Below are 11815 nucleotides of genomic sequence, written 5' to 3'. Positions count from 1 at the left end.
CTCCCAGACATTACACCACCCACACACTATTTGTTGTGTCTGGACAAAATGCCATTAATTCTGCTCCATATTTTAGTCCTGGGTTAAGTGTCTGTCCCTCTCTCTCTCTCTCTCTGCAACTCAAGCCTCACCTGGAGGATCAACCAGGGCTAACCCTGGCTTCAGGGTAACCAGGTGAGCTGGCCACTTCCTTAACCCTGAAGGATTATCTCTGTTCCTTCACTCATGACTAAAATATTTAGCAGAATTAATGGCATTTTGTCCAGACACAACAAATAAGCTGAATAAATCAAAACGTTTATTCTTGTGGTTAAGTGGTTAAGAGCACTGGCTACTCTTACAAAGAGACCAGGTTTGATTCCCAAAACCCATATTGTGGCTCACAACTCAAGAGAACTGGCTAGGAGCATAAGCCAATTAAAGGCAACATTCTTGGGTTATGTTACTCAACTCCTCCAAGGAATACTCTCACTGTTCCTCAACTTTTTTTCAAAAGCCTCATTTTTCAATGAAGTTTCAGTAAAGTGTTTACTTTTATATTAGTCAGTATCTACATTAAATAATAAACCTGATGCGATATATGCCTTGGGATCTGAGACTAAAAAAGCCTTTTAACTTCCTAAACAAAGTGATTTCTCTTTTCTCCACTTCTGAGACTTACTAGACTTTAATGTCACCTTCATCTCAGCTGCTCAGAAGCCAAGAATTATGTTGTGTTTAATCTCAGTCCAAACAGTTGTCTTCTACTCTTGGCTTGTTTTCTTTACACCACCATAACGCCAAAAATCTGTCTCATTTTCATTACCACTGAACTCATTTTCATGTGGCTGTCATCTTTTTAGGTCTTCAAAAACCAAAGTAAAAACAAAATGAGAAGAAGAAATTTCTGTGTATTCATACTTCTATCAGAGTTCAGCAACTGCTCAAGTCCAAACAAAAGCTGATGGTGCCCTGTGCACACATCGCTTGTCCTTCCCAGACGTTCAGGCCCCTCCCACATGCAGAGTCATGATTCACTTTTCAGATATGCGAAATTCTCAGTAATCATACAAATTAAACAGAGTCTACACAGTACTTGTGTGTGGAATATACATGTAGGGGTATATAAGTATGTATGTATGTATGTGACTGAGCATGTGCATAGAGGTCAGAGGTCAACATACCTCATATGCCTTAACTGGAACAGGTCTCTGTCTGACCTGGAACATACTGAATCAGCTAGGCTGGCCAATGAGCTCCAGATACCAACTTGTCTGCACCCCTACAACTCTGAGTTATAGACATTACCACCTCCCAGACCTCTCTAGATGATGCTTCAAACAAACCAACAAATAAACCCAGACTGTCAGCTCAGTTTGGTGGAACACATCTTTAATCCCAGCACGCGGGTGGCAGAGACAGTGAAGTCTAAATAGTGAGTTACAGGAAAGCCAGAGCTATACAGAAACTCTGTCAACAAACAAACAAACAAACAAACAAACAAAACTTTGCCATAATGCTGATGCTGCTGTCCCCAATGACTCCTGGTCTAGAAGAAGCTGTTAAAAGCTCTCCCTATAGGCACATTTTGTGAAATCATACTATGATTTTAAGAGCATACATAAGAGATAAATTAAATAAAATGTGGTACAGTCATTCAGTAAACAACTAAGTGGCCTTTTAAAATGGGGACAGGAATTTATAGTTACCAACATAAAAACCTAGAAACAGGGGCTGGAGAGGCGGCTCAATGGTTAAGAGCACTGACTGCTCTTCCAGAGGTCCTGAGTTCAATTCCCAGCAACCACATGGTGGCTTACAACCATCTGCAATGGGATCTGATGCCCTCTTCTGGTGTGTCAAGGACAGCATGCTCATATACATAAACTAAATAAATCTTTTAAAAAAATAAATAATAAAAATCTAGAAACAGCAGGGTTTTTTTAATTGTTACATAAAGAAATACATTATTTTGTTAAGGTAAAAACATTGTCCTTTTAAAAAGTATACTGGAAACACTAAAGTGCTGAGATACCTAATTTATTATAAAATATCTCTATGGACAAATATATAGATGGCTATTTCTAGATACAGAGATCTCAAGTAGACACACACATACACACACACACACACACACACACACACACACACACACACGAGTGCACACTCACCAGTACATGGCAGACCATTAATCTCGCTGCATCCAAGGATGGTTGATTATTTTGGCCCTGGTGTTCATAGCAATTATCTTTAATGTATGCATCATTTTGTCTTATTTGTTAAAGGGGGATAGGTGCATAATATGTACAGACTGTTTTAGAAAGCTCAGTTGTGCGCATTTATTATTTTCACAGCTTACACCCTGTTCTCTACTGTCTTCATCCTTTGCTGTTTGTAAATTGTGTTCAATGAGCACGCACTGACCTTTATATTCAGAAGGAAAAAAAAAATCAAGAATTTCCAAAAAGAATTCAATTCTGAACAAGACATAGCAGTCTTAAAGAATAAGTAAGTGTGCTGAGTTGCCCCGTGTGTGGTTGCCCCGCATGTGGTGCTGAGCCGTGGCCTCCGCCCTCACCTGTGGTGGAGACCTCTCAGCTTGCAGCTCTCGGTAAGCATCATCGTCACCTGAACTTCAGAAGCTTGCTCTAGATATTAAACAAACAAAAGACAAACGCACTGCCATGAATAATAACATTCCGTTATCTAGGGTCAATGTCATTGGAAGTTACAAGCAGTCTAAAGCCACAGGGCAGCAGACAAACCCTTGCTGAAGATGTCAGCTTTCACAGAAACTCCGGAGCAGGTGACAAAATCTGGTTAGGTTCCATAAGGCACATTATGTTTTTAAAAACAAAATTACCTGAAAAATCAATAATACCTGGGGACTATGTTTTCACTGACAGACGGGAAGAACACCACCATACTCTTTACACTGGCTCCTCGAGGCTGAGGTAACTTACACTTTACACTTTTCTGTAGTGTAACGAAGTCTTAGTAGGTAGTGTAGGGTGGTCTCCAACCTTCTGCTTCCACCTCCTAAGCACAGTGTATTGTGCCTGGCTCTATTTTATTTCTAGCTTCTTAATTCATGGATTTTAATTCTTAATTCATGGATTTTAATCCAGGTAACATATCTGACTTCAGTCTTTGGAAACTGACACTGGATATCTATTATCTCTCTGAACAAAATTATTAAACTTAAAAAAAAGCTCTAATTTTCCCCATAAAAATAAATCTGCATTCTCTAAAACACAACCCAAAAACCCAAAACGTATTCTGTGTAGAACTGCTATCTGTGCAGCATGCATTAAGATGAAATAAAGCACCAAGCCTGTTCGGGAAGTTTGTCAGCAGTACACAACATCAACTGAGAATCAATACTCTAAGATAAACGTGGAGTAACTCAGTCATGCGGCCTATACAAACAAGCACCACTGCATGTCCCCAGCCCCACATAAGCCATGGCTGGATGCTGAGGGCTCACTGTGTTTGCTTCTGTGTCCCTCCAGTTAAGGAGAACACAGTAGTCACAAGGCAGGGAGCAGTGACCACAGCTATGGCACAGAAGAGAAGGCTTATCTCAGAACAGCAGGGGCTGTGCTGTGCTTTCTTATCATTATTATTTCCTTTCAGCCCTAACTCAGGATTGAATTCAGGATTCCTTATCATGCATAGAGAATTTATAAATCCAAAAAATACTCCCATTAAAATATTTCCTTAAGAAAAATAAGAAAACAAAAAGCAGTTCTTGTGCTACACTTGTGGCTCAAACCTTCTATTTATAAAGAGTAAAATGTAAGAAAGAGTCATGTAAGTTATACTTCAAAATCAGTCAGAAAGCCCACTATCGTCTAACAGAATATTAAATGTTTTGGGAGATAAGAGGAGTTGGCAAACAAACACAAAACAAAATAGCAAGCTGAACCATTTGTTTAGCGAGGGTAAGGAATGTGCAGGGTTTTAAGGATTTGCAGAGGCTTTAAATGGACAATTTTGTTAAATTACAGGCAACAAATTTTTAGAAATAATATACATTAGCTCTCCATCCTTCCCATGTAAGTAAATTTAGAAACAGTTACTGTAAATCTCAAAAGAATTTTACATCTTCTACTCAAAAGTAATTTCCCCTCAATCTCTGCAAAGTGCTTAGTTTATTTTTCAGAAATGAGTACTTACTAGACTGGAAAAAAGGACAGTCTATACAGCACCTGCCTTACGAGCCAGAGGAATTAATCTAATGGCCATGAAAAAGAGCCGGGCATACTGGCCCGTGCTCACAGCCCTCACACCAGTGAGGCAGATCCAGATGCATCTCAAGCTCGCTGACTAGTCTGCCTAGCCTAACTGGAAAGCCCTGGGTCCCAGAGTGAGAAGCCTGTCTCAAAGATCAAGATGAATCTGGAGAGAGATGGCTCAGTGATTAGGAATACTGGCTGCTTTTCCAGAGAACTTGGGTTCAAATTCCAGCACCTACGTGGTGGCTCACAACCATCTGTTCCAGGGGACCTAACACCCTCCAGGGTACCGGGGCACTCAGGTGGTACAAATACACACATGCAAGCAAACATTTATATATATAAAATAAGATAAAAATAATTTAAAAACAAAACAAAAAGGTGGATAGCACTTGATTAAAAAAAACTAAGGTTGGCTCCTAGGGTCTCTGCATGTATGCATGTATGCATACACGTACATTTACACCTGCTCACCCACATGGGTGAGGGTAGAGGGTTGTAGAAACAGGCATTTCTTAGGGCACTATACAGCATGTAAGAGATAAAGAGGGGGAGAGAACAAAAGGTAAACAACGTATATCTATATAAGGTACTGTGATCTGAGGACAGTTCATTATCTTCTTTATAAATGCGTTAAAAAGAAAACTAATGGCAACATTTTCTTATGTATGATTCAGGATGGTATGAGAGATTTTAACAGGAAAAAAACCAAAGTTAGACACAGCCAGATTAAGCACATGCAATTATGCAATTTAACTATAGTTGGAATCATTTTTAATAAATGTTAGTAAGTTAGAAAACTATTTTCTATACCTGGTGAGAAAAACCTAATTTGCAAAAACTAGCCTGTGAGTCACATTAATATAGACTAATTCCAAAGGTCTGGCACACACTGAGACAAGGGACAGAGTTTTGCTAGTTTGAGTGATTGACAAAAAACAAACAAACAAAAACTATTATGGAAACAGCATGTAAAAAACCCTACCTTTAACTGTTTTTACGAATGTTTGCTTTTCTTTATTTGGATCTTTTTCATCTACTAAAATCCCATGGAAAATACGCCCAAAAGTACCTAAAAGGAAAAATAACAGTTAATGAAGCCATATGATAATCTTTATAACATCACAAAGCTTTCTAGTAACGTGACTAAACCGTGACAGGTACGGCTGCTGTTAATTCTTGCTCCAGAGTAAACCGGAGCAAAGCTGTTAAACGCAATTCAAGCCTACAAAGCACGTTGCTTTGAGAAATCTTATATCTAGACTAAGTATCTGAGACTATTTTCCTTAATTTTTCTAAATAAATGAGTAACACAGTCAGGCAGGGCTGTTACAGGTGTCAGCTGGGGCATCTGATTCTCTGGTAGTTACCTCAAAGCAAGGACAGAGGGAGAGAATGGCCTCTCTTTCTGCAGATGCAGACGTCAATGATGAAAGAGTGAGGAGTGAGGAATGCAAACCCCTGGCTTCAGAGAGGCTCTGTGCTTCTACCACTCAGCCTCAGGCGAGGCAACCCAACTCTCAGGTCACTGTGGACCAAGTGTGCTCCTAAAGAGCTCTTATAGCACAGAGAGAATCATGACACTCCTGAGGGGGCAAAGCAGTGTAAAACAGAAATGCAAAAATCCATACAGATTTATTAGTAATTTCCCAATTGCTAGAAAATACTTTTAATTTTTAAAAGGCTTTCTAATGAGATGATCTTCAAAGAAAATTACTGACATGTTATTCTTTCTCACAAGACTATTTTTTACTTTCTTTTTATAATGTAAAAGAAATGCCTGAAAGAGTTTAGCTTTGGTGTGGATACCACACACACCTTGGCTTTAATATCACTCACTATGTGCGCTGAAGTTACTGGTGCCTGTGTACAAGGTCCCACTGAGTCACAGAGTCTGAGTGATATTGGTGCTGCAGGCAGAAGGGTTTGGAGAACCTTTGCTTGGAGCTGTCCAAACACTTCCAAGTCTTTGTTCTGTCAAAGGAGCTTCTCCCTTCCACCCCTGCCCAGCAGGACAGACCTGGTCCTTCTTCTACTCCTGTGCCCAGCAGGACAGACCTGGTCCTTCTTCTACCCCTGTACCCAGCAGGACAGACCTGGCCCTTCTTCTAGCCCTGTTCCCAGCAGGACAGATCTGGTTCTTCTTCTACCCATTCCTAGAAGGACAGACCTGGTCCTTTTTCTACTCCTGTGCCCAGCAGGACAGACCTGGTCCTTCTTCTACCCCTGTGCCCAGCAGGACAGACCTGGTCCTTCTTCTACCCCTGTGCCCAGCAGGACAGACCTCTCCCTTCCACCCCTGCCCAGAAGGACAGATCTGGTCCTTCCTTCCACTCCCTCCTGCTGTCTCCTCTTCCCATACCTAGTCCCCTTTACATATTCCAAACACAGACTTTAAAGGCAAAAGTAACTGTGGGCAAACCCCACACTAAAGTATGTGTGTACACAGATTACCTTGCCACAGGTCATGCATAATAGTTTATTACCTTGTACCCTGTCTAGATATCTAGCTATCTCTTTTTAATTCCATTCAATCTGACAGATGAAAAGAGGCGTGTAACTGCTATTTGATTTGTACTTAGTTAGATTTCCAGTGAACCTCACCACTTTTCAAAATATTAGCCAGTCACATTTTCTTTTCTGAAAGCTAAAGTTCAAAAAACAAACAAACAAACAAACAAACAAAAACTATTATGGCTTCAAAAACATCAAGGAGTGATCACGGGAGTGTTCACAGAGATTTTATTTATTGCCTTGCTTATTCTTTGACTATTTGTATTTATTGTCTTGATTGTTCCTTGACTATTTGCATCTATTGTACTGCTAGTTTCTCAACCTAGAACTGACCTTAATACTTGCATATAATTAAAATGGTATAAAAGCAAAAAGGAGGAGGGGGGATGGGATGAGGGTGTCCTAGGGAGGGGAGATGGGGAAAGGGGATGAAAATATCCAATAAAAAAAATAAAGAACAAAAACATCAAGGAAAACATAGTTCCAAATTTCCTCAAAGTATGAGCATCCTGTTTGGAAACAAACGAAATTGGAAGCATAACCATTAACTCTGTAGCAAATGCTGTCTGGCCTGGTTATTCTCCTCAGACTGCAGATAGATCTGGAAACGGGTTATTCAAGTTAGGAAACGGACAACCGAAGGAGTAGCATTCCTACTCTGAAAAACAGACAGAAATAAGAGTCTGCATTGCCTGAGCTCCGCTTGCTCATAAGACGCCTTAGTCCCTCACTTAGCTGAGGCTAGCTTCCAGGAGAACGGTTCATGAGGACCAAACACATTCTAGAACGAATTACAGCGGAGGAAACAAGCATCTGCCGTCTAACCGTGAGTGATGCAGTATTTCATTGTTAATTTCTGTCCTCTGATTTCATCATCTCCTTGATCAAGACCTAAAACTCAAAACGGAGAGCAAGGGCCTGCAAGATGGGGTAGAAATAGTCCTGGACATGTCAAACACAAATTCTGGCAAGTCTTTCACAAGCACCGTTTCATCTCGCCTCTTAACTAGTCTCAGAGTGATCAAGACTAGCACAGTGTGAATTCTACAGAAAGTCTGAGATTCTGTGTGATTTCTCTAAGGTCACTCAGGCTATAAACCCTGATTCTAACCCCAAAGTCCATCCATACACTTGATCATCCACAACCCATGAGAGAATAAACTAACTTAAATATTTTAAATACATCTACTGGGTACTCATCACTTGAAGTAAGAATAAAATACACTTATAGGTAACAAATACTTGTCTGTTTTATCACACTTCAAAATCAAGATGTTCATCAAAGCTGCTAGGGCACATGTATAAAGTCTAAAGAAATGGGAAACGAAAAAACTTTTTTAACAAAACTGAAAACGTAGAGAAGATAAATACCTTCTTGAAGTACATCTTTCAGTGTTATCCTTTCCCTGGATATTGCGATATCCTTCACCTTGGCTTTGGCTTCCAGAAGAGTGACACTTCGCAAGTCGTTCTTCTCTATCCGCAAGGTAGGATAACCTGAGGAGCCAACAAAGCCAGACCAAGCAATATAAATACCCTACTATGGCACTGGGCTCACCTACGCACTACAGCCTGAGAACTTAAATCGTAGCAATGAATAATGAAGCAAAATAAAAGCAGACAACTATACACACAGACCAAGGAAGCTACTAATGAAGGGCACATAAAATGTTAAGGAGAGGACAGGAGAGGTGGCTCTGCAGTTAAGAGCACTGTCTATTCTTCCAGAGGACCCAGGTTCAAATCCCACATAGCAGCTTACAGTCTATATTACAGTGTCTACTCCGGGTCCAAGAACCAGACACCCTCACAACAGACATATAGGCAGGCAAAACATCAGTGTGAATAAAATACAAATAATTTTTTTTAAAAATTAAGGAAAAATAGTGCCTCCCACGACTCTACTACTTCCAAATGTTAAAACAAGATATGTTAAAAATATTATTACTGTTATCATTTGAGATGCCTTTGAGACAGATGACACAAGGTTTGACTTACAGACTCTAATCCTTCTCTTACTTAGTTTTTCCTCCCAAATGATTTTTCAATAAACCATGTAACAAAAGATCTAATCAAATATGGAGAAGTCTGAAAAGCACCACTTCTGACAGAACACTTTGACTGCTCTTGTTGGTACTTCTGCAACCCAGCCTGATCATGCCATTTTGAGGCTCAAATTTAAGCTCACTCAATTTCTAGCTGTTCTCAATACAATGACAACGAAAATACAATTTGCAGTCATAAATTAGGGTTTTCATGCCAAGAAAAAAAAATTAGGATAAAAAGAACAAGTGCTGGCAAACAGAACCTAAAATGGCATTTCTACCAACTTCTAACAGATAACGGAAAGAAAGCACGGAGAGGGACACAGGGCTAGAGGACAAGAAGAGAGGAGATATCTTAATTTAAAAAAATTAATGGGTCAAAACAATGAGCATCCGTGTCTGCCAGATGGCTGTATGAAGTCTATGAGTTCTATAATGGATACAGTCTGGCCATATCTGAACCCAGTGATGAGATGCCTCATTATTGTATGTTTAAATGTACCTCAAGTTTTCTTAGTGTCCTGGATCTGTGGTCTGTTCTATTCTGTTACGCTGGAAAATTCTTAGTCATTATATTTTTAAGTATTTTTTCCTGTCTGCCCTCCTTTTTTTTTTTGAGACAAGTTCTAACTAGGCAGTCCACAGTGGCTCAGAACTCATAATCTGCCTCAGTTTCCCAAGTACTGGGATTACAGGTATATTCCACTACACCTCATCCCTTCTGTTGTCATTACTGTTTTGTTTTGTTTGAGACAGGGTCTCACTATGTATTCCTGGTTGGCCTAGAACTCTTCCTTTTTTTAGTCATAAAATAACTGTATTTATATTGAGTTTTTTAGACAATAATTTATGGGGGATGGAGAGAAAACTCAGTGTTTAAGATCACTTGATATTCTTACAGAGGATCCAGGTTAGATTCCCAGCACCCATATGGCAGCTTCCAAATGCTGGTCCCAGGGGATCCAATGCCCTCTTCTGACCTCTGCAGGGACTTCATGTACATGGTCACATACACATGCAGGCAAAATGCTCATACATGTAAAGGTTAAAAAATTTTTTCCAGTGTTTTGTTTTTAGCATGTATTATAATAATGTCCACAATGAAAAACAAGAAATAAGTAACTTTCACACTAATGACTAATTTTTTTTTTTTGGTTTTTCGAGACAGGGTTTCTCTGTGTAGTTCTGGCTGTCCTGGAACTCACTCTGTAGACCAGGCTGGCCTCGAACTCAGAAATCTGCCTGCCTCTGCCTCCCAAGTGCTGAGATCAAAAGCGTGCGCCACCACCGCCCAGCGACTAATTTTTAATATGTAAATTATTTTCATTGGTGTTCTTAAAAATTTTTTCAGCATATATAGTCAATGAATTATCTCTTTTATAAAGTCATATCCACAAGTAAGGACAGACCCTAGTGTCAACATTAAAAGCAATATTAAAAGGTTTGCCTTTTCTGAGCAGGAACGACCTTCCTATCTGCCACGACCTTGATTTCTCTGAGGTTTCTTGTTTCCTGCCGACATTGCCACTGAAGGAAACAGATCAATGAGACACAGAACTTCGCTCCTTGCTCCTGGCGTTTCCTTCACCTTCTTCCTCTCTTTATTACGTGAGAGCTGCAAGTCCTACAGCATTGATTGAGTCCAGGCTAATTACTTGGAACTTCATATCCACAGGTATACAATATCTGGTTGCTGTACTTTTTGTGCTGCTAAGTTTATCTAACTTATCAGTGGATCCAGGGAAGGATTTGATCGGCTAATGGTAAAGCCTCTTCCTTTGTGCTTAGGGTTTTCATCAGTGACCATCTTTCCTAGACATAGTATTTGATTTAGGATTCTAAGTATCCTTTTCTAATTATATCATTCCCTTCATATTCATTAGCTGGGAGCCTTCTGTAAAGAAATGCTTGTTCTGAGCAACCAGCTCTAGCTCATTACCCTGCAATACAGCTCATTTAGCCAGCTGTCAGAATACTAAGGTACTGATGGAGCCCCAGTTAATAATCATGCTGAGCAATTATAAACAGTATATATTTCTGGATTATTAGCCACATTGTGTTCCAATTCACCGCAGTCACTATTCTCTTGTATACTCGGTGGCTCCATCCTTGGTAAGTGGGATATGTTGCTCAGTCGTATGTCTCAGACTTGCCCTGTTTATTTCCTGACCCAGACCTGGAATCTTCTCTTTCTCCTAACAAGTCTGATTCTTCTTTGTTGGAAACAGTTTAGAAAAACTACCACAGGGCACTCAGAGTGTGGTGGTTTGAATACAAATGGCCCCCATAGACTCATACGTAAATACTGAGTCTCCTGGGAGCTGCCCTGTTTGAAAAGATTAGAAGGACTGGGAGGTATGGGGGTAGGCTTTAAGGTTTCAAAGGCCCCCACACACAATGCTCTTCCCAAGTAACTCCAGCTCCAGGGGGATCCCACACCTCTGGCATCTGTGGACACTAGAACTCATGTGCATGTGAGTGTGTGTACACACAAAAAGACATAGATGCACACAAAAAGACACAGACACACAGGTTGAAATTTTTTTTAAGAAGGAAATTAAAAGCTATGGATGTCACTCAGTGGTAAAATACTTGTAACATGTGTAAGGGCCCTTGGGTTTGATTCCAGCATGTCACACAAAAAAAGGAAGGAAGGGAAGGAGGGGAGAGAGGGAGGGATGGGGAAGGAGGGGACAGGAAAGGAAAGGAATTAAAATTCTATACCCCCCTACAAAAAAGCTGGGCGGTGGTGTGGTACACCTTTAATCCTAGTACTCAAGAGGCAGAGGCAGAGACAGAAGGATCTCTGAGTTTGAGGCCATCCTGGTCTACAGAGTGAGTTCTAGGATAGCCAGGGCTACACAGAGAAACCCTGTTTTGAAAAATCATAAACAGACAGACAAAATCCCCTTCATATAGCATATCAGTGGTAACCAGATTTGTATTAGGATTAGGAGACAGTGAAGGACTGGTGGGCAGCTCCTGACATAGTACAGCTGGCATGCTGGAGACCCTGGGTTCTATCTCCAACATCAGATG

General features: G+C 40.3%; 1 protein-coding gene across 2 annotated transcripts in view; it reads right to left on the bottom strand.

The window, feature by feature from the left end:
- The window catches only part of Ryk (receptor like tyrosine kinase), a 68889-nt gene that overhangs the window by 14007 nt on the left and 43067 nt on the right, over positions 1 to 11815 (bottom strand). The window contains exons 8-10 of one of the 2 annotated variants that reach the window (XM_028756811.1): positions 8103 to 8228; positions 5203 to 5289; positions 2558 to 2627 (exon numbers count right to left, since the gene is read on the bottom strand). In XM_028756811.1, the coding sequence (XP_028612644.1) occupies positions 2558 to 2627; positions 5203 to 5289; positions 8103 to 8228 (283 nt within the window). Of the gene's footprint in view, positions 1 to 2557; positions 2628 to 5202; positions 5290 to 8102; positions 8238 to 11815 lie in introns of both variants that reach the window. The other variant, XM_028756812.1, reaches the window with a different exon arrangement.

Source organism: Grammomys surdaster, unplaced genomic scaffold (assembly GCF_004785775.1).
Source record: "Grammomys surdaster isolate TR1022 unplaced genomic scaffold, NIH_TR_1.0 126131, whole genome shotgun sequence".
Classification (NCBI taxonomy): domain Eukaryota; kingdom Metazoa; phylum Chordata; class Mammalia; order Rodentia; family Muridae; genus Grammomys; species Grammomys surdaster.
This window is presented reverse-complemented; position numbering and strand designations above follow the sequence as displayed.